The sequence below is a fragment of the Merops nubicus genome, unplaced genomic scaffold (genome assembly GCF_000691845.1).
Source record: "Merops nubicus isolate BGI_N331 unplaced genomic scaffold, ASM69184v1 scaffold3442, whole genome shotgun sequence".
NCBI classification, from domain to species: Eukaryota; Metazoa; Chordata; class Aves; order Coraciiformes; family Meropidae; genus Merops; species Merops nubicus.
In genome coordinates, this window is record NW_008595628.1 from 34,740 (window position 1) to 57,780 (window position 23,041).

The 23,041-nt window shown below is 46.2% G+C and overlaps 1 protein-coding gene across 1 annotated transcript in view; it reads left to right on the forward strand.

The window, feature by feature from the left end:
• Window positions 1-4,191: 4,191 nt before the first annotated feature.
• The window catches only part of TNIK (TRAF2 and NCK interacting kinase), a gene marked incomplete at its 5' end in the record, with an annotated part of 74,660 nt that continues 55,810 nt past the window's right edge, over window positions 4,192-23,041 (forward strand). The window contains 7 exons of the mRNA XM_008936123.1: window positions 4,192-4,248; window positions 6,050-6,175; window positions 13,112-13,222; window positions 15,562-15,652; window positions 17,045-17,175; window positions 21,365-21,419; window positions 22,244-22,322. Coding sequence (XP_008934371.1) covers window positions 4,192-4,248; window positions 6,050-6,175; window positions 13,112-13,222; window positions 15,562-15,652; window positions 17,045-17,175; window positions 21,365-21,419; window positions 22,244-22,322 — 650 coding nt within the window. The remainder of the gene's footprint in view (window positions 4,249-6,049; window positions 6,176-13,111; window positions 13,223-15,561; window positions 15,653-17,044; window positions 17,176-21,364; window positions 21,420-22,243; window positions 22,323-23,041) is intronic.

Below are 23,041 nucleotides of genomic sequence, written 5' to 3' on the forward strand. Positions count from 1 at the left end.
GAAACTTGTGGTGCTTGCTCCATTTGCAGAAATTAATCTTAGTACTTGACATTAGCAAGTTAGTGATAGTTGATATAACATTTTGAGAGTAATTAGGAGCATGAATTTATGCTCAGATGGATGTTTAATTAAAAACTGTGGCAGCTTTGAAGTTCACACTTGAATAATCTTGAGGCTGAAATGTGGGTTTATACCCAAGTGAACTTTGACAGCATATCTGGAGAGGGGGGAAAAAAGGCTTTAGTAGCTCAGATTTCCTCCTATTTGTTGTACACCATCACAGCTATCACGGTGTCTGTAACATGCTGAATTTACAAAGACTGAAGCAGACTGGGCCGTTCAACCAGGACATTGTGTAGCCAGATGCAAAAGCTGCTTTGGGAAGAGTGGCAGGGAGATGCTGGAGGATATTTGTGTGCTTGAGACCTCTGGGAGCTGTGCCCCAAGTGATGCTGGCAGTGCTCCTTCAAGCCTCGTGGTGCTTATGTGAACAGCCAACATGGGGTGGGTGAAAACACCTCCTGGAGATCTCTTCTTCTTGAACTTCTGGTGGGATCAATCACTGCCCTGTGTGGGCAGGGAAGGAGAGGTGGGTAAACCCAGGCTTACATCCAAAGCAGAGGTGATGCCTTGCAGGAGTTTAAGCCCTGTGGCAGGATGGGGCTGGTGGTGGGATGTCATGGCAGCTTGGGCTTTGGGGGGATGCCAGTCCTCTTGCATCTCGCTCTTGTGTGCAAGCAGCTGGAAGCAGCTCACCCGCTGCTGAAAAGTGGAAAAATCCCAAACAATGCCAGGAGACAAAGAAGGCGAGAAGACAAAATGTTACAGAGTGCTCAAGAGCAGATCAGCTCCTTTTCTGCAGGCAGAGGGATGACTGAGCTGTAGGCAAGGATTATTAAGCAGGCAGAAGGAGAGGAGGGTGCAGGGAGCAAGGATGGCTGCAAAGATTGCTGATCCCCTCCGGCCTCCTTTGCTCCTGTCACCAAAAACATTGGTGGTGGTGGTGGTGTGATCTGAAGGCTTAGAAGTGACGGCCTTACCCTGCCAGAGTCCCATCCTCCTGAAGGCTTTGCCTCCATGCAGCTGTACCTTCTCCAGCATCCACAGGGTGAGCTCCCAAACACAGGGGCACCAAAAATTTTGAAAAAACAGAGATTTTCTCTTGAAATTCAATGAAGGCACCTGCAATCTTGCCTGTTTTGAGCCACATCCTTGCTGTTGGGGGAATGGTGGCAAACCCAGGAGACAGGAGATGGGCTCAGTCGTGTGGTTTTCTAGGGGAGGCCTCTGCTCTGACACTGGTTTAAAGGGAAAACCCAGCAAGCCTTGAAGTGTGGAGGACACATGGGAGGTAAAAGCATAATCATAGGGGCTTTCTGGTCATTTTCTTTGTCTTGCTACCCCAGTCCCCAATTGTAGCTTCTTAATAGCAATGCAGGGATCCCACTGGAGGATTTAATGCTTGTCACACATCAGTGAACAATTTCAGCTTGCCTGGGCTTTGGCAGAAGTGGCTGCTCCAGCTGGATACCTTGGAGATGCTGCAGGGGCACGGCTGCTCCTGGTCTTGCCTCCATCCTTTGGGCACAGGAACTTGCTTCTGCATGGCCAGTTGGTGGCTAATGCCATCAAAAGGGCTTCTTGTTGCCATGACAGGTTTTAATGGGGGCAGGTCAGATGCTAATTTTCTTCCTGTGCTGCATTTATGTGTTTTCTCGGTGTCTTTCTCCAGTGTGTATGTATCTGTATTGCAAACCCTGCAGCAGGGAGAAAAGCAACATGTTTTGCTGAACTATATATGGTGGTTTCACTGCAAGTATTGATTGTGAGCACTAGTTATATGCTGAATAAAAAGGGACAGTTAAGTGGTGAGGAAATGGATGGAGGTGGATGTCTGGTGGGATGAAGCTCAACAATCCCTCACTGCAAACAAATTGTATGAAAAGCAAATCTTTCTTCTGAAGTTCCAAAGCTAAATACTTATTGGTTCTACTTGGCCTAATTTTTGTGTGACTGCCCCTCATGGCTTACATTTCAAGGTGGTTTCTTGTGTTTTAGTAAATGCTTACACAATATTGAGGTCTTGCCTTCATCTCCATATATCTGGGAGGTGTATGGGACAGTGGCAGATCCCAGGGAGAAGGTTGGTGTGGGCAAGTAGGGCTCCTCCTTCTCTTCTTGGCCAGTACCAGAGGTAGGCAGCAGCATTCCACCACACCAATGCTGGGGCACTTCCTTAAAATACAAAAGAGGTGGCAAATACATCAGATGAAGTTGGGTTTAAGTAGCAACCCTGAAATGCTTTGTGTCCCTCCTCTGTTTAATGGAGGATCCAGCGTGCTGTGGTTGTGTCCAAGAACATCCCTTGCTGGTGCTCTGTTGGCTTTAATTAAACAGTCAGTACACGAGGGGTTCCTGGCCAAGCAAACAAGGACGAATTTAGGAAGAGGAGGATTTTTTTCTGCAGATTACACTGTCTAAATGGATGGTGCCTAGCAAAGTGCCTTCCCTTCCCAGCTGCAGCATCCAGGGGATGCTCCAGCCACAGCTCAGTGCTGCTGGGCTGTACTTTATTTTAGTATTTTTTCATGTTGCACATTTCAAAAGAAAGCTTTTTGTCCCATTGTTAGAACATGCAGTTGCTCAGGACATATGAATTGTGTCAAAAAATGAGTGAGGAGCCCTGGTGGGTGGATTGGCTTCCTTGTGAAGTCATAAATGTGGAGGGATGGAGCTGCCTTGCTCCACAGACGGCGCGTGGCTTTGCTCCTCAGCCCTGTGCCCAGAAGATCCAGGGGCTGAGGAGAGGTCCCAGGATCTGGTAACTGGGGATTCTTGCTGAGAAACCTGGGCACAACCCGCAGCTCATCAACAACCATGCTGGTGGGGTGGCTGGGGAAGCCTGAAATTTAGGAAAACCTCTTCTTTTTCCCCATTTCTGCCATGCTGCAGCTTGTCCCCTCTCAACCTCTGCTCCTCCTTGTGCCTTTGGAGTGTGAATGATCAGTGCTGCAGGGCAGGAGCCCAGGGTGTCCTGTGGTGCCCTGTGAGGAGTCCTTGCTGTTTCTCACATGATGGGGCCTGGGGCTGCTCCTGTAGTAAGAAGTGAGCGGGAAATAGGGGTGCTTCCCTTTGCCTCTTGGTTCCCCTGCTGGGATTGGCATTTCCTGATTTTCCAGGAGCAGAAGCATCTTTTCCTCTGACTCTGCCTAGTTTGTAAGCAGAGCATATGCCCTCAGTTGAAGGTGGGGATGATTTTATAGGAGCAATTTTGATATGATGTTGGGTGATCTGTTTCTCGGGAAAGGAGGAGAGGCTGGGAACTGACTTGCTTGATAGCAGTTGGGTTCGTTTTAAGACCTCATCAACAGTTTGGGCTCTTTTATAGTTTTTCCCCATCACTTCCAGGCATTTTTCCATTAGGATTAATGTAGTTGCACTCTATACAACAAGCAGTTCATTGCAGTGATTTGCTAATTCTTCACTTGCTGAAAACCAGAGAGGCAGCATGTGTCAAGGGGCATCTGTTTCCTCGCTGGCTCTCGAGCATCTCCTCTAGATGCGCATCTCCTCTAGATGAACGCTCCCTGCTTGTGCCAGCACTGAAGATGGGGTCGATTCTATAGCCAAGAAACAAATCTGATTTAAAAAAAAAAAAACCTCTCTAGCCTGCTAACTGAGGCTTTTGCACAATAAATTAATTAGCAGACAGAGTGGATAACGGTGCCCTGCAGGCTTGGAGTCCCTGGTGTGTCCCCAGGTCCATGGGAGCTGGGGTTTGGACATGAAGGGACCCAAGTCAATGCCGTGTGGGTGCCTCAGCCAGCACATTGCCATTGTCACAGCTCCAGCAGACCATTTCCAGCCGAGTCATGCTCTGTGCTCAGGAGAGGCCCCGAGCTGGTGGGATTTTTTTGCATGGCTGAGCATTAAAGGTTATTTCCAGCGGTTGTTTGCCAGGAAAATACAGTGTTGAAGGCCATTTACTAATTAATTGTAATGGCAGGAGGAAGGGGAGGGAATTGCTTTCCCATCATGGCTGCTGTGAAGATGCTCTTGAAAAGCAAAAAAAACCCAAACGTGTGGATGCTGCCAGGATGAGGATATTGTTTAAGGATATTGTTCGCCGTGAGGAAAACATTGCCACTGAGCAAACCAAACCAAACCAAACTTCTCCCTTCTTTTTTACAGGGTCGTCATGTTAAAACAGGCCAGCTTGCTGCTATTAAGGTTATGGACGTCACCGGGGTAACGTATCCTCCTCCTCCTCCTCCTCTTCCTGCATCCTTCGGTTCCAGATAAGAGGGGAAAGGGGCCGGGGTGCAATAATCTGTGGGGACTGGTGGAAGGTTTTGTGCTCCTGGGAAGAAAATCCCGTTTGCCTTAATGTGAAACGTCTCATGAAGAGGTTCTGGTTTTAATAAATGTGTGAGAGGAGAATAAATGTGGGAGAGTTCAGTTCCAGCAGTGGCTCTTTTGAATGTGCTAATAAAATCTGAGGAAAACTGTAGCAACAGGGTTGTGTATTCATAACACATTTCAGTTTTTCCAAATCCATTTTTTTTTACCAAAAAGCTTTTGTTCACCAAAGTGATGTGCAGGTATTGTGATTAATAACTTGACTAGGCAAGTTAAATTACTTCTGTGCATCAAACTGATAAAGAGGAAAAAATGCACCACCCTGGCCTTAGAAACGTGGCTGTTTTAAAACTTAGATTAAGAGAACCAAGAATGTGCAAGTAAGTAAATGAATAACAAGATTTAGGGAAAAGAATGGTTTCACCATTCCCCAGCGGACACAAGAGAAAAAATGATTGTAATTGCTGTGATCCCTAAAAACCTAAACAGATGCATTTAGGAGGATGATATGAAAGTGATTTTTCTTGAATATTTTTATTTTTAAGTGCAGTGTTAAACCTCCCAAAATCCCTGCCTACATAAGCAATGCTAGGTTTGGGAGTAAGAGTCTGTTTTGGTGTGGTTGTTTTTGGTTTTTTTTTTTTTTTTCAACTGGAATAACACATTTCAAAATTTAGGACTCAGTCGCAATCTACCCACCTTATTTTTTGGAATTAATGTTTTTAATTAGCTTTTAGGAGTTCAGCACATACAGAACTGGCTCACTGTGAAAGCAGTCAGCTGGCCTGGAAATACCCTATATGGTGTGGTGTTAACATCTACAGGACCTTCACCCAGTTTTTTTTTTTTTGTGCTACCAGGTGAAACGATGCATGGAAATTAGTCTGTCAATGTGAATGAGATTTGTTTCTGACTACTTGGAATTGCTACAAGTGCTGGCTATCTGATTCTTGTGTGAAGGAGGCTCGAAGGGAATGTGCAGACCCACCAAATACACCAAGACATAAATAGCAGTGGGTTCCCATGGGATGAAATCTGAGGTTACAACAGTTTTAACCTGAAAAATCATAATATGACTTCAAGGCCAAACAAAAGCTTAAATCTGAGTCCACACTTACTTCGGTGGTTTTAAAATAGCCAAGAAAAGTTGTCAGAGAAAAGTAGCCCAGACCTGGTTATACACAATAACTAATATTTTTCAGCCCTACCTTTAAGGAGATGTCACTGATCCAAACCTTTTCCTTCTAGAGCAGGGCCCTTAGATAGGGTCTCTGAGCATCCAAGGCAGTAAATCAGATATTTGGCATGGAATGTGTTATTTGGCTATTTAATTATTTTCCCCTTAAGCTGCTTTTAACTATATTAAACCACTTTGGTGGTTGGTTTTTTTTTGTTTGTTTTTGGGTATTTTTTTTGTTTGTTTGTTTGTTTTGTTTTGTTTTAATATATAATATGCAAATTTTTGAAGCCAGTGCTCTAAAAAAAACCCAAACCAGACTTCTGCTCTCTTCTGCTTTTCCATACCTTATTGAATACCCCATGTGGTGGCTTCTCAACCATGGGTGACCCTAATATTATGTGAGTCTTATCATAGCTACCTAGCAGGCAGTGATGGGATAAGCTGTGCCTGTGAAGTGCAGTCTTTTAGTGCCTCTGGTTTTGTTTTTCTTTTTTTTCTGCCTCATCCCAGGATGAAGAGGAAGAGATCAAACAAGAAATTAACATGCTGAAGAAGTATTCTCACCACCGAAATATTGCTACGTATTATGGTGCTTTTATTAAAAAGAACCCACCAGGAATGGATGATCAGCTCTGGGTAAGTTGCTTTCTTTTCTTTAAAATAACAGGCTTTTAACACAAATTATTTACTCCATGTTGTCTTTTTACCACGACCTGTATCACACAAAAAGCCTTATTTTGCATCCATCTTTTTCAAAGTCATGTCTTTGAAAAGGCTCTTCCTGCACTGCAGAATGCTTCTGTGTTTTCCCATAAAATCTATGCAGGCTGATGATAAAAACCGTTTTTATTCTGAATTGTCATTAATAGCATCTTTGTTACACTATTCAATTGGAAATGATTCCGTCCTATGAAAACAAATGCACCAAGAAAAACAGTTGGAGGGAGCTGGGAGCTTTACTGGGAAGATGGAGGCTGGGGGTGGGGGGAATGCTGGGTGCGTGTGATTCCTGCCGGGAATCCTGCATGAGGTTCATGGGGCTGCCTCTCATGCTGAATGCTTCACAGAGCCAGTGCAGGAGGATGAAGAGGATGGGGATGGCAGAGGGAGGGCAGGGAGCTCTGTGGCTGCTCAGCCTTTTTTTACTGAAGACACTTCATGTTGCTCCAGGGCTCCGAGCTGCTTTGCCTCTCCATAAATCCTTGCCTGCCTTCTCCCGCTGTGTCCCTTCTCGGTGGCTTCTTGGTTATTGATTTGGCATTCCCAGACCACGGAGGATGGAGCTGAAATCCAGCGCCTGTCTCGAGACAGCCGGAGCCTCGGAGCCCAGCTCCTCCCTGGGGTCAGGCGGGGCAGCAGGCACTGCAGGCTGGGGCTCTGGGCACTGCTGGAAGGGGGGTGAAAAATGACCTGAAGTTACTCTGCTGTATTCTGAGCTCAGCTATGCTGATCTCAGCCTGTGGAGCAACAGCCTGGGAGGGTCTGGTCAGCATTTGGAGACTGTGCATTCCATAGGGCAGCGTTGAAGAGTCTACACTTGAGCTATCTTAAATATAACAACCTGGATGTTGTCCTGTGGTCTAAATAGTGTTTATTCCTCACTCTCCTGTAAATCCAGTCAGTTCTGGGTTATACATGGGTGGTTTCCAAAGTATTTCTGTGCCTGAACAAGATTGCTAGAGCCTAATTTTTCAGGGGTAACAAATATCCATGATTCATCAGGGAGGCCATGGCATTGCTGAAGAGCAGCAGAACGCTCTGTCCTTGAGTTTCCATATAATCTAGGCTTTATTTTAGCAAAAGGTTTAGTGCCTTCAGCTGTTTGCCCCTGCAAAGAGAACCAGGGGGAATTTGGAGGACATTCCTTCATGTCACCTGGGACAAAAATGGAGCTGACAGCCTTCTGCACCCCTTTGTTACCCAAGACTTTCTGGTATGCTGGATTATTGGGAAGACCTGGGAGCTTGGACTCCAGGGCCTTTTCTTACTTGGGTGCTGGGGTTATTTTTGGTGGGAACTCTTTAAAAAAACACATTCTTTGCCACTGGCCTGGGATTCAGCGAGGAGAAAGCTGTCAATTTGAGAAATGCCGTTTCATCCTGTGAAGGTCCATTTGGCTTTAGCTGGTTTATTATCTGTTTACAAATATTTTTTTTTTTTTTAAAAAAAACTAAAACAGAAAACCAACCCACAGTATTTCCCCATGTGCTGCTGGAGTGCCTGGGCGGAGTGTGGGAGCCTTCAACAACTGTGTGCCAAAGCCCTCCCTGGAGCTGGGCTCTGCTTGGTGCCTTTATATTGCTTGGATCTGGAGTTGGCATTGTCTGACCAGGGAAGAGGCTTGGGGTTTGTTTCCTCCAGCTCCAGTGTAAAGAGCTCTCAGCATACACAAGTGTTCATTAAATAATGGGTTTGAAGTGATTTGCCTATCCAGAGCTGCCCAAACTTTCAAACAGTGAAGCTCAGTAGAAAACTCCTTGGATTGAGAAGCTCTTTCACCAGTCCTCCCCCTCAGGCAACAGCAGAAGATGCTGTGCATTCCATATCGACTCCAGATGCCCAAAGGCAGGAGGAGAACCTGTTTTGTCCCTGGTGGATCACCCAGCCGTGCAAGGGGAGGAGGTGTTCATCACCCAACCATGCTGCTTGGCTCTTGACCCTGGTAAAGGCAGACTAGCTAATCTAACCTCCCTTCCAGAACACTCCATCTCCTTTCAATTTTGGGACCTTTCTCATAAGAGTGAAAAAAATATTTTGCAGAAGCTGCTTTTCTTGCACTGAGGAGGGCTGGGCTGTGAGGGGTTTTTTAAGTCTGTGCCCCGTGGTGGGGCTGGTGGAAGTGTTCATGAGGAAGCTCCCTGGCTGTGGAGCAGAGGTGTGCTGGTGTCCTGGGTTAAATAGCTCTTGTTTCAGGATCTGATTGAATTAGTGCTTGCACGAACTCTATCAGTCTTGCCACACAGATAAAGGCTTGTTTATATTTCATTGGGCCTTTGTTGGAATAAAACGGTTTCTGATAATGCCCAAGTAATTCTTTTTATCGACATCCAGGAGGCTGATACGGAAATAAAAACCAGGGAGCTCTTTCAGTGGAGATTAAGATCTCTCAGAAGCGTGGCAGGCTTCTGACATGAAGTATTGTCATTGCTTCTGCCGTGGTGATGAGCAGGTCTCTCAGTGCTGCTGCTCCACTCGATAGCAGCCACTCACCCCAAAAGATGAGGTTACTGAAGAACAGAGTTTTCCTGAAGTTCAAGAGCTGCATGGGGGATATTTTAGCAGGTGGCAATGGAGATGTGCATCGCAAATCTGATCCATTAATTAAAAAATAGGAGAAAAAGTCATAGGAACCTTTATGGAACATTTAAAAATTATTAACAAATAGGAGGTAGGTTTATTCTTGTGTTGGATGAAGTGTTGCTTTCTGGGGGTGCTGTGAACTTTTGGGAGGGATTGTGCCCCTCTGCAGCTGAGAGAAGGGGTCCTGGCTGAGTAGCCTGGGGTGTGAGAGGGCAAAGAGAAGGTGAGCTGCAGAAAGTGGGGAAATGACCCAGGGGATGGTGAGGACCCAGTTAGTCAGTTAACTGCTGCTTCTCAGAGTTAAACTCGTTAAATTCCCCTTGCTCATCTCAGATGTAAGGTATAGGTTACCAGGCTGCACATAAACAGGGGTGTTGTTTTGAGATATTTTGGGGTTTTTTTTGTAGTGGGAGGTGGGGCATTCGTTGGGAAGTGTCAGCTTGATGGGGAAGGTGACCCTATCCCTAAGGAAAGACCCCCTCCCTAGCAGGCCACCCACCTCAGTAGCTGCAGGCTCTCTGCTTCATTCCCATCCACAGGCACACTGCACAGATCCGCAGGGCAGCGGGGTCCCACTCAGCTGGGTCTCTGTCGTCTGCCTCTGCCATTCATGGTGTGCTGGAGCCACGAATGGAGAAGTCCTGCCGTGCTGGGCAGCCCACAGATAGCGTCGTAGCATCGTTTTGGTTGGAGGGGGCCTGTGAGATCACATCAACACATCTTTTAAACCCCGGAGGATGGGGACTCCACCACTGCTCTGGACAGCCTGTTGCAGAACATGGGTTTAATGCTCTGTCACTGGTTCCAGATGCCACAGTGGTTTTGATAAAGGACCCTTTTGCCAGGGAGCTAGACTACGAGGTGGGATGGGATGGGATGAGATGGGAGACTTGTGTGGCCTGGGCATACAGAACTGAGTTACACCCAGGTCCTTTTTTCACACGCAGCAAGAAGAAGGATTTCCAGCAGCGTTCAGCCTGGGGGTGTTGTGTGCTTGTTTTCTGTAAGAGAGAATTCACAGTGTTCATGGGGTGAGGAACAGGGACATGGAAGGATTTGGCTTGCAGAATAAAGGAGCTGGAAGATCTTGGAAGGTTCTTCTGGCCAAGCTGGAGCAGTTCATGGTCAACTGGATTGGGGTTTCTGTACTGGGGCTGCTCAGGTTTGAGCCCTTCCAGGTAGTGTACAGCAGCAATGGGAGCAGAGGACTTATGGCCATTCCCAGATGAGGAAAGTGGTGGTTGATGTGGAGGCTGTGAAGGCACTTTGAACAACAGATTTTTCAGACAACAGGACACAGAGGTTCCCAGCTGCTGCTTCTGAATTTACCTTGCTCATGAAGTTTGCTGTCACTCTGATAGGAAGAGCTAAGTAAATGCTAAATGAACTGTATTTAAAAATACTTCCTCAATAAATGGCCTTGCAAATTAAATTTCAGAAGGTAATCTTACCTTTAGCCCATCTTTATGATAATTCTAATTATGTTTAATAAAAGTTCAGTCTGCATTTCAAGTTTATTGTCTCACCCCATCATAGCTTCATCCTTTAGCGACGCAGTGTAATGAGGCAAGTGTGTGCAGGGCAAAGCACTCACCTAGAGACACAGGGCTGGTAAGAAAGTGCTTGAGCATTAGTGCCACTTGAAGCCTTTCCTGAGTATACTAAGCTCTGTCCTAAAATCAGCTGGAACTTTTCTTCCCTTTTCTCCTGGAAGGCTGTCTGTTGGTTTCCAACTTAAATATACCCATAAGGTGTTGATCTGTTGATGTTGTGCCGGTATCTACCTTGTTCTTCTCCCGCTCTGGTACTCATACACTCATATCCCATAGCCATCCATCCCCTGTCTGGCTGAACAGGTCCTCAGGTCCTCTGAGAAGACCTGCTGCAGCGTGCAGTTGTCATTCTTGGGCTCCATCAGCCAGCAGGACATGTGGTGCTGAGGGTGAGGTCTCACCTGGCCTGTTGGTGTGACTCCGTAGCCATCGACTGTGTTTCCTCTCCTTGGAATCGGCATTGTAGGAACTGTAGTTGGGACTTCTGTAGCAGCATCCTTCCATCTGAGGAACAAAGGAAGCTATAAAAGCATAAGGGTTCTCAGTATCACAGCAACCAGCTTTCCTCCCGTTCCACTGAGCCCCCTTGGCCCCTGCCCAGCTGGACCTGGAGCCTCCCCGTGCTGCCAGAGCTCTGCTGGTGCTGGATAGTCTCCTATAGATGTTATGGGACAGTGCAGCTCTTAAAAAGCTGAGTTGGGTTCACTCCCCCTGTGAGTCTCTCTTTCCATCCAGGAGATTTCACAGTTACAGATTTGGGATACATCAGCAGGCGGCCATATCATTCACCGTCTGGTTCGAAATTAATCTTTGCTCTGTGGAAATCAAGGACAGGGTAGAGGACTGAGTGAACTGCCAGCTCCATAAAGATAATCTGGCACATTAATGAATATACTCTGGACTTTTAACGGGCTTTCTTCTGTCTTCTTTTAAGCGTTGTGATTGCCATGCATAGTGTAGCATGCCCATCCTCCTGCTCGAAAACCTGGTGAGAGCCTGTGGATGAACTTCCATGGAAGAGGGCTGGAGAGGGTAGCCTTTCGGGTTGGAAAGTGTTTGTGGCTGGCTCAGCTATCCAGGATTTTCTTCTCCAAGCTTGCTCCCATGGTATACCAAACGTTCATTTAATCAGAAACACGTGCAGATGCTAATGCTCCCCATGTGTCAATCGTTCAAAGGGGAGGAGAGGAGGAAAAGTGACTTGAAAACCAGTTGTTCCATTGTTCTCCATTCAGTGAGCAGTTAGTAACCCATGACTTGGGCTGTGCCGCAGTGACCCAGCTGGATTGGGAGTCTCCTGCTGGGGTGGAAGAGCTGCAAGTACTGCAGCAGCGTTCCTTGCCTTGGCACAGGGCAGACCTTGGCCAGTCACACATCCAGTTCTTGAAGCCAGTTTCCTGACGTAAGAGGGATATGCAAAGAATTTTTCATCTGTCTGTTTTGGAAGAAAAGAGAAACTTAATAGCTAAACTAAAGATAGGAGCATGGTCAAAGCCAACTAAGGTATAGTCTGCTCAAGTGTTTTATTTAACCTGAAGGTTTATCGCAGTACCGTGTCTGGATTTTGTGGTCGATTACTTAGAATAGTCTTTTAAGTCACTGCATTTGAGGAATTTGGTTAGGGGTAACCCTTCTGCAGTTCCTTTCACTTCTCTTTGCCCATACTTTTAACAAAGTGATGTCATTTGCTTGAAGAACATTAAATGCCATGTAAGCTTCACATGATACGAAACTTTAAACATGTGCATTGAAGAATCTGGCAAGGCACAACTTGTAAGGGGGTATCTTTTAGGAGCAAGCGGGTCTAACTGGAAAACATGGTTTCACATCTGAGAGGGACACTTGCACAGCTCTTGGAGGAGGCTGTTTGGGTACTCGGGCTGTGCTAGCTTTCTGGAGCACACTGACAGCTCCGGCATGCCCTGGGGATCTGAGGTGTCCCTGGGAGGCAGACACACAGCCTGTGCTATTTTTATGAGGTTTATTTCACAGTTGCTCAATGACAAGATAAGTTTGGGCCTGGGCTAGATGGTTGTACTTCTATATTTGCTATTATGAAACTTTGGTAGTGGTACAAGTGGTGGCGCCTGGTCTCATTTGAACCGAGGTGAGCAGTAGGACACTAGATCTCTCCGGAGAGCCTGGAGCTGCATGGCAAGCTTCTCCACAAGGAAGGTTTCCTGATCAAAAAGGTGATTAAAAACAAAGACCTTCTGGTTTTAAAAAAAAAAAAAAAAAAAAAAAAAAAAAAAAAAAAAAAGTTAGATAGCATAGCTGGTTTCTAAGGTTGTAAGAGCTTTCAAACATCTGTCTTGTTGCCTTTCATGTTCTCAGAGTTGAGCAACTTACACACAAGAGGTGGAGTTTTGCTTGCATTGCTGTTGATACTAAACATTGATCATAAGTATGAAGTAGGGTATGTAGCAGGGAATCTAAGATTTCAGAGTTTCCCGTTTCCTTTGCTGATTTTCAGCAATGGTCTGATGCCTGTTTCTTGTCCCCAACCTTCTGGAGAGCAACAAGCCTTTCACATCTTCCAGCCTTTTCTTGTTTCATTTTTATGACAAAACCCCTATGGATTACAAGCCGATAGGTTCAAGGTTACCTCCTGGTGGTCTCACAGCTGCGTTGCCAGCGCCAGGGTCCACCCTGGGGTCGAGGAGCCTGGGGGATGCTGTCAGTGTCACTGCAGTAACAACATTTTTGTCCCATTTGGCAGCTGGTGATGGAGTTCTGTGGCGCGGGCTCTGTCACCGACCTCATCAAGAACACGAAGGGGAACACCTTGAAGGAGGAGTGGATCGCCTACATCTGCAGAGAGATTTTACGGGTACGTGTCCAGAGGGAGATAAATGTCGGGGTGCACTGGAGTGTCACACGTGGTGCTTGGGGACATGCAAACCCTTTGGCTCTGCAGGCTCCGTGGCTGCCACGGGCTGGAGCCTCTTTGGTGCTGGTAGGTATGAATGATTCATGTGCTTCTGTGATGCATAATATATAAACCCTCTTAAATGCCCCTTAGCTCTGTTAGTTCCCTGGCTTTTAACCCTCTTTTGTCTTCAACAAAAATGTAGGTTCCTTTAGTATTAATAGAGTAAAGATTTTTTTTTTTATATTACAATTATATTTTCAATTGCCTAATAAAGTCTGTGGAAAGAGTCTTCATGACAAAAAAGCACCCAGCATTTTATTAAATCTACGTGTCGCTGGCTTTAATAAGGATGCTGCAGCTTTTATACCCACAAGATAAATGCTTGACTGGAATGTCTTAAAATGAGCTGTGTCAGAATTTCATGTGCTTGGAGGTGGCAGCTTCAGCAAAGGCTTGGTTGCATCTTGCACAACTGAGGTCAGATGATGTGATTGTAATGGTTGCCTGACCTTAAAGTCTATCATTTCATGAACCAAAGTTTTGTTCAAGAGAAACGGAAATATGGGGCATATGAAGGAAACCTGTAGAAGAGGCTATTCAAGTGATGAGACGAGAGGAAATGGCCTCAAGTCACACCAGGGAAGGTTTAGATTCAATGCTAGGAAAAATTTCTTCACCAAAAAGGTATAGGCTGCCCAGGGAAGAAGTGGAGTCCCCATCCCTGGAGATGTTTAGAAGACTTGTAGTGGTGCTGAGGGACATGGGTTAGGGGTGCTGTGGCAGTGCTGGATTAATGGTTGGATTCAATGATCTTAAAAGTCTTTTCCAACCTGAATTGTTTCTATGAAAGAAAAGGAGACAAAGTGAGTGCTCCAAAACGAGGTGTCTGACATGGCTGCTGAGGCTGCTGGTGATGTCCAGAGGTGGCACAGCACTTCCCTGTTGACCCTGAATGCCATTGTCCGCACCAACACGATGTGCAGAAGATGCTGGTGCTGCAGCTAATCAGTTGTTGTCTGGACACTCCTTTCAGTGCAAGGATGCCACAGTTACATGGGTCTGTTTTAAATGTGTGAGCTCTGTGAGCCTACTTCTTAATATAGTCCCTGGCAGTGAGTCAGAACCCAGCCACTGACTCATGTCCCAGGGCCACCATTGAGTGTCATTGCTTGCATTTTGGCTGCACGTTGGGGCACTTGGTTGGTGACCTCTGTATGGTTTCAGGTGATGAAATGCTCCCACCTTTGTGCTGCAGAAGGTTGCTCAGTCTTTGTTCAGATGTTGACAGCCAATTGTAATTCAAACACGAGGCTCCATCCCACATTGTTGAAAGATTTATTGAAATTCAGTGATATTTTTGCTTTGCCTCCAGTACACAAAGGTGCCTCTAATGGGTATAAATGGCTAAAAAAGGGCTCCCATACAGATCTAATCTATTCCACAGTGTTGTCCCAAGGTAACAAGCATAAAATGACTAATAACTACCTGTGGTGATAGCAGAAATTTTTTTCTTCCTCAGATATGAATGTTTGATGTGAAGTGTAAACCTAATGCAAAATGTAACCCATGTTTTTCCTAATCTGACAATATAGGTGGATGCTACTTTGAAACTGAAATAATAAATGAACGAAATGAAAAAAGTAGGTTGCAAAAAAGAAATTAGTGAGCTAATAAAAGCAGAACAGAAAAGCTAGTTTTCCTTTAGCGTTTGAGACAGGCTTTTAATGTGAGATATACCTCTGTTAGGGGTATATGCAAGTTACAACATTTGCATTTGCATGGTAGTTCTTTTTCAATACAAGCTTTTCAGTGTGTTAAAGTCCAGTTTATTGGACTGATGCAACAAAAGAATTGTTTTCTTCAGTTTCTAGATGATGGAAATACAGAAAGGAGACAAAACCATTCTATTTATTTTTGCCACATAAGTGGCTCCCTAAGGCAAGGGAGTACATGGAGGGAAATATATCTGCAGCTACAGAGGCATTTGGGTAAATAAGGGTTCCTGCAGGAACTGAAAGATTGGGTTTAACCTCTGTAGAACTGGTGTTTCTTCTGCCATGGAGAGCACCCTCTGCAGCACATATAGCACATCTGTGGGCATCTCACTTGCCAGCATCTCCCTTCTGTGTGTGACATAGGCCAATATTTTGAACATGTGATAAGCAGAAGTGTTCTCAAGTGCTTAACTCCCAACTGTGAATCTTTATTGTTGCTGGAGTATAATTGGATGAGGAGGAACGTCAGAAAATAATGTGCTTGGAACTTGGACTCCTCTAACCTTTCTCTGAATTCTCTAGGGTTTGAGTCATCTACACCAGCACAAAGTAATTCATCGAGACATCAAGGGACAGAATGTATTGCTGACAGAAAATGCAGAGGTTAAACTAGGTAAGAGTTGGGTAGAGCTTTTGGACACAGCAAGTGGGCTGGCTGGAGAGAAGCAGCCAAACTGACTCGTACATGACTTGGAGAAAGCGGATGGATGCTAAGAGCTATCCTGTGTTTTCCCTCCTGCCAGCCTCAATAACTTGAGGCTGTTGGGTGTTGACTGAGTGCTGTGCAGTGAACTGCTCATGGTTGATGGCCAAGCTCTGCATACAAAGATGTACTTGAAGTGATGCTTCTCTTCAGACAGGTAGTTTGGGCAGCTCTGCCATCAGATAAGGGTTAAGCGATCAAGACCCATTTTTTCATGCCCCAAACTGAAAATTACTCTGTGGGCGTCTCCAAACATTATCAAAAGCTATTCCCCCACAGGTTCATAGTAGTGTCCTACAGGATGATAATCTTTAAACCAGTTAATCATTAAACCAGTTTAATGTGAAGTAATCCAAACTTATTTTCCAAGCTAACCCATTGGAGAGAGCCTAATTTGCAAGAACTGCTCCAAATTTCATATGTGGTGTTAGTCACCCTGGAGAAGACCAAGCATTCATGTGAAGATCACATGGAAGACAGCAGATCAGCACAGAGGACATGCTGACCTTCTTTGTCCAGCACCAGTGTTATTAAGGCTGTCTTTAAACATTTTAATTTATGCTTGTGATGGAAGAACCCGTACACTGGTGAAGTGAGGTACTAGCTTTGTTTTCCCATGTCTCTCCTTTCTCTTTACAGCAGAATAAAACCCCAGCTTAGCAGATGGCACCACCAGCTCGTTTGGATTTGTGCTGGTGAAGATTCCCCTCCAAGGGGAAATTCTCTGGGGCAAATCTCCAACCGTTGTGTTGCACAAAGTGAACTTAGTGGACCATAGAGTATTCTCTCACTGATTTGATTTCATCGGTTTTTGCTTCATTTTGCAGCTCTCTGCTTGACATTTCCCTATGGGCCTTTGTCCTTGGCCCTTAGTTCCTCAAGTTTATTTTTTTTTTTTGTGTTTCTGCTATTTCCAGCAAAAATTTAGGTAGAAAAATGAGACTTCTACCAATATTTGGCAGGCATTAATTCAAATGAGAAAGCGTGGAACAAAGGCTGCTGCTTATTCATGTTGCTAACCCTGTTCCTCATTAGTATGAGGAGTTGTGATTTCTTTTCATTGCCTCCTGGCAAGGAGGAAAAGACACAGTTTTCTGCAGAACCTGGACATCAGATCATCAGGTTTGTCCTTGATTGACCTCTGATGATCCCAGCAGAGATCAAACAGGACTGTCTCTGGCTGCATCTTTCTCTCCTGACCCTGCAGAGGATTCGGTGTGAATCAGCTCCGTGTTTAACAGCAGAGTGTTGCTCAGGTTTGTCTCTGGCCTCACGGTGCCCCGTTGTCTCTCTGATCCACAGTGGATTTTGGTGTCAGTGCTCAGCTGGATAGGACGGTGGGCAGGAGGAACACCTTCATTGGAACGCCTTACTGGATGGCCCCCGAGGTCATTGCCTGTGATGAAAATCCTGATGCCACTTATGACTTCAAGGTACCTAAATAAGCATCTCTGTGCTCTTTTATACGTCGTTACAGGTGCAATCTTTGCAAAGTCTAGGATGTTTACTAATAAAAGTGGGAAGGAATTAAAGCAGTGCTTACTGGTGCCTGCAGTGAGGGTTGTGATCATAAACATCTGACAAAGGTGCTTGGTACAATCTCAGATTTTATGCCCCAGTACCATGAGCTTGAGCACTCAGGTGTTCAGTGTATTCTCACAGCTTTGAAAAATAACATGGCCAAACAGTGTAGTCTCCTCCTGCTTTTTGGCTGCTGGATTTTGAGGTGCCAGTTCAGGTCCAGCGCGAATCTTTGTTGTGCTGTTGACATATCCAAATTTACTGTGAAGAAGTCTTTCCCCATGCTGAGAAAGGCGTCAGACTGAGGCTTCCTACTGCTAGCCTGCTTTTGAGTGCTGCATGTTTAAATACTACGGTCAAACATGCTGTATTTGTTCTATTTACGCTGAGGAGAAGTCAGGTCAGGTTTAGAAAGGGCAAAATCATATCTTCTGGCCTGCAGGCTGGTGTTCGCAGTGAGATCTGAAGGCTGCCACACAATCAGACGTTTGGGGGGCTGACCTACTTTTCCCATGCCTCTCTAGCCCGTTTGAAGTTTATTTTTGGATCGTGGCAGCACAACATTGCTGCTGAGTTAGAACGTGGTGCAGAGCCCCATGCCACACAGCAGGGTTAGGAGTCCCACCTGCCCATGCAAACTACAGTGAGGCCTGATGTTTAAAGCAGGGAGAACTTCATGTATCTTATCCTGTTTGAGCCTTACTGCAAGCTTCTGGGCATACATCTGTAGAAATGTCCCTTGAGGTTTTGTTCCTTGTGTTTTTTGAAGAATCCAGAACTTGAATTTCTAGCTCCAAACCCCCTTGGGTCCATTGAGTGTGTCCAGAGAGGAGAACAAGACACTGACACATGAAATCTGGGGGGAGAAGAAGCTCAGACTGTACCTCTGTTCATGCATGTGCTGAGAGGTCACTTTACAAAGTAATGTTTAAAAAGGACTTTGAGACCCTCTGGTCTAACGGTAGGACACCACAATGTAATGGTGCAGCAGCTCACCCATGGTGGTACCATTTGGGATGCAATTACTGATCCCTCAGGGAAAAGTTTGGGAGATGAAGGATTCTAAAGTAACCACGCGGTGCTTTGGTATTGCAGCTATTGAAGCACACCAGTCAACTTCTCAAGTGATGGTTTTCCATCAGGAGCATTCCAGTCTGAGTTCAGACTCCAGTTACAGAAATCCTTCATGATAAGAACATGTCCAAATAGCTTCATCTGCAGCTACTTAATACCCTTTGATGAACCAGTTACAAGAGGCCTTTCCTCAGCTCTGCTGATGGCAGGGCTGGAGCCCACACTAGCTGCTCTTGCCACTTCTCCACTGACAGCTGCCTGCTGTAGCACTCTTAATAGTAATTATAATAATAAAAATATAATAATTTAATATTATACAAAAATGTTGTTATTATTACTTTTAAAAAGGGACTGATCTCTTCATAGGCTTCTTTCCACACTCCGAAATCCCTGAGGTTTTTCCTCTTTCCAGAATAACTAGGGCACTTACTATGCCGTTGAGTGATGCACAAGCCCTGGGACCAGAATCCCTCTATTGTCCCCAAGGATCAAACGCTCGCTCGCGCCTCTGAAGTTGGCACTGGCCGTTTTCCCTTGGCTGGGCACATGGAGCAGAAGGCTGATTGCTGCTGACACACTCACTGCAGGGTGTTTTCAGAGCTCGTAGTGATGGGGGAGCCACTGGACATTGCTCTGTACCCCCGATCACATCTCTGCACCTGATGCTCTTGCTTTGATGTTGGGAGTGGGGAGGAATGTAAATAACAATTTATTTTTTTTTTCAAGGGATGCAAATGAGATGCTTTCAGGTTTAGCCAACTGGCTTAAAATAGTGAATACAAAAGATGAGATTTATAGGGTGAAAAAAGGAATCCTTTCAGGCTTAATCTGTTGGACAAAAAGCCTCTGATCTCACTGTTTTCTTAGCCAGAAAGAGATGTGTGTGTAATCTATGGAAGGATCTATGGCAGTAAATACCTCCTCATAAAATTAAACCTCTTCAGAAAAGAACAAATGGGACCCCCACTTTGCTGAGGTTATGTATTCGTTTTCCCCGGGTTGTTTTTCCTTTTTTCTTTAGAGATATCTTGTCAATAAGCTTAGACTCAAGATGGGGGGACTGGAAAAGAAGCTTGTTTCCCTTCCTAAGTCAAGACAATGCAAATATATTAGCATGGCCTCTTTCTGCTGGGTGGACTGAAAAGCTTTTCAGGCTCAAAAATAAAACCCCTCCTGGAAAAAAACCCACCTGAATTCCAGATCATTATAGGATGTGTGCTTCCCGCTGAGTTTTCTGCTTTCTCTGGGAGACTTAAGGAGGTGATAATCCTTTTCTGTATTGCTCCAGCTTTAAGATCACTTGGCATCTTGCCTATAACACTGGGCACCTCAATATGGAAAGACACACTAGGAATTTGGAAGGAGTTCAACGGCAACCCAAAGGGAAGGGGTCATGTGTGCTGAATCATGTGGAAAGACTGCAATAATTAAGTATGTGGCAGAAATCCCAGCTGACCAGAAACAAAGAATGGATGAGACTGTCCTGTGAAAGGGCTGGAAATAAGATTTGAGAGAGAATTTTTAAGCAGGTACAAAGACATGTAGCAAGGATGACATTTGTTAGGGGAGAGCTTGAGTTAGAAATGAGGAAAAGTGCCTTGAAATTGAAAATCCAAGCTGTCTTTCCTGGTTGGTGTGTGCCAGAAGGTGCTTGTGGTCCCTAGAGGTTCTCTAGCTCTGGCTGAGCTGTTGGGGCTCTGTGCTGGGAGTAGCAGCCTTCCTGGGATCTTCTCACTGAATTGCAGGTTTAGGGGCTCAAGGCAGTTTGGAAAGGGTAGTGCTTGAAATGGGGAAGAGAAAACTGAAGTGGGACTGCAGGGATGTGGCAGAGAGCAGGGCGAAGGGAGAGAAAGATGTGAGAGCTGGAGGTGCAGGAGGAAGGGTGGAAGGCAGAATCCATCCCTTCCACCCTGAGATGTACCTATTTATGTTTACTGGTTTTGCTGCGCTAACTGGAGTTCAGCTGGTCTCCAGCCAGCATTAGCTGCAGCTGCATAGCATCAGGCTTGTTCTGGTCCCTTGTGCACCTGCAGCTTCTGCCCTTGCCATCACCACCCTCCCATCCCAGGCAGCTCTCCCCACCCCTCTGGAGATGTGTCAGAGGCTGCGCTTGAGATGAAGGCACCAAAACCAGCCTGGGTCCTGTTCGCAAAGCGATGGTTGCTGGGCTGTGGCTCATTAGCAGCCCTGTATGCAGTGTCCAGAATGGTGAGCTGGCCACCTTCTGCCAACCCCCAAGCTGCTCGTGTCCTCTCACCACACACGTCCTGTCTGTGCCTCGGCTGCTGGCCACAGAGCCAAGCTGGCCTCTGAGGCTCGTTGCCAGATCCAGAGGCGCAGCCACAGCAATTCAGGTGATGGTGGGGAGGAGGAGCTGGAGAGGGCCTCCCCACTGCTTTCTGGCAGGGAGCTGGGGATGCAGATGTTCCCGTTTGCAAAGGAGAAAATGGAAGGAAGAGTGAAACAAGTACAAACAGTTTTCCAAATGGGTGCATTCTATGTGCTGTAATCATTCAGGAGACTGAAGCAACTGTGTGGGCTGAGCAGGGCTTGGGAACAGGGTAAATAAAAGTGTTCACTTCTCCTTCCACTGGCAAAACACCAGGCTTCCATTTAGTGAGCAGTCCATGATACTAGAGCCTCCTGATGTATCTCAAGGTACTTCATGGTTTTAGTCTAACCTAGATACACACTGAAAATGCCTTGAAAATTTTTAAATACATCTTGGGATAAACAGTGGGGTTGTGACCCTCTTCTAAAGCTCCACCACATGGCAGGAGGATCATAGAATCATAGGGGTTGGAAGGGACCTCAAAAGATCATCTAGTCCAACCCCTCTGCCAGAGCAGGGATGAGACGAGCTCCCAAAATGTGGGTCCCAGGGGCTTGGAGAGGACATGGAGAGGACACCAGCTCTTAGTGCTGACTCCCCTGGGCTGGAGCGAGCCAGGCTTCCTCCCTTGCCCGATGCCTGCTGCTGTGATGATGCTCCCCTGAATCATGTATGTCCCTCTGCTTTCTTTACAGAGCGACTTGTGGTCCTTGGGGATCACGGCCATCGAGATGGCAGAAGGTGCTCCCCGTAAGTAGAAGCCTTGCTCTGCTTTGATTAACCCTGGGTTGGGATGTGGTGGGGTTTGCTGAGCACCAGCTGGCACTCGGTTCTGTCCAAGAAACACCCTACAAAAGTTTTCCCCAGTGACCAGGGCGTGCTGAGATGGAGCTCACAGGGACCATGGGAACAAAGCTGCTAGGGCGTCGTGGCCCAGAGGACAGGATAGGCACATGACCTTGCATGACTTCTGGTGTGTCACTTGACCACTCTCCAACTCGGTTTCCTCAAATGAAATACAGTGAGGAAGGGGTAGAGGACTGGAGGCAGGTAAAATATTGGTCCTCTGAGCCAGAGTTCTGCTGATCTCCATGGTGACACAGGCAGTGGCACGCTGGGTTCAGCTGCTGCATCTGTACAAGTCATGCTGCTGTGGGTTTTCAGGTTTCCCAGATTGACCTGGGTCCATCCTTGTGTGTTGGTAAGCACAAGGAAATAAATCAGAGTGTGGTGGCATGTGGTGCAGCTGTACCATGCTCCTGGCCTGTTGCTGGCCGCACCTGGCAGGGTGCTGAGGACCCCCAGCAGCAGGAGCATAGGTGTCCCCAGCCAGCCCTTGCCCTGCGCTGTGGTGGACACACACCCCTCTTGGCTGGGGACTTCAGCTCTCACCGGAGCACCGGGCCAGGGCTTGTCTGCACGGGGTCATCACTGCAAATCCTCCTGCCGTGCAGGTCTTGTAGCTTCAGAGGCAAGTTGAGTCTCCCTAGATGGGTGTGTAGCCTCCCCTTAGGAAGCCCAGGGGGTCTGCAAGACGCCGTGCTGTGTTTAATGCCTATCCTTGCAAATTGCAGCTCTCTGTGACATGCATCCCATGAGAGCCCTCTTCCTCATCCCCCGCAACCCGGCCCCGAGGTTGAAATCCAAGAAGTGGTGAGTCTCAGTCTTCAACAACTGTAAAAACTTTTCTGGAGCAACTTGTTTCTGGGGGCTTGATGTTTACATTTATGTAGCTTCATGGGTTGGTGATGATCTCCAGCTTTTCTCTGGTGAGTGCAGGCTTGGGTCTTGATCTCCTGTGGAGAAGCAATTTGGAGTTGCTCCAGAGGGCTGGAGGGCTTCCTGGTTGGGCAGAGAAGGGAATGTTCTCTAATGCTGTCATTTTTCCTATGGAGAGGCAATTTGAGTTGCTTACCATGGGATGGAGGCCTTCCTAGGTAGGCAGAAGGGGAGACCTCTCTAGCACTGCCATTTCCCAGCGCCAGATCAGCTTTTCCAAAGTGGTTCCTGCAGCCCAAAGCCAGACGACACTTGGCTCGGCTCCTGTTTCTTTTCCAGTCAGGTTCCATTTTCAAGTGGAAACGTGTATCCAGGCCAAAAAGAGAATCGTTTATCTTGAAGGCCCAGGAATGCAGAGATTTGTACTTAGTTTGGGTTTTATTTTAAAATTTTGCAGGAAAAAAAATACATCACTGTTTTGGAAAAAAAAAAAAAAAAAGGCAGGGTGTGCCAATAAAAGCCAATAGGAAAACTATTCCTGAAGCCCAGTAGATGTTGTTTTGTTACTGTATGTTCTGTACCAGTGAGTGGAGCTGGAGTCCTTAAAAGCACTCATCTTTGGTTCATGCTGTTTGCTCACCCCAGGTTCAGCA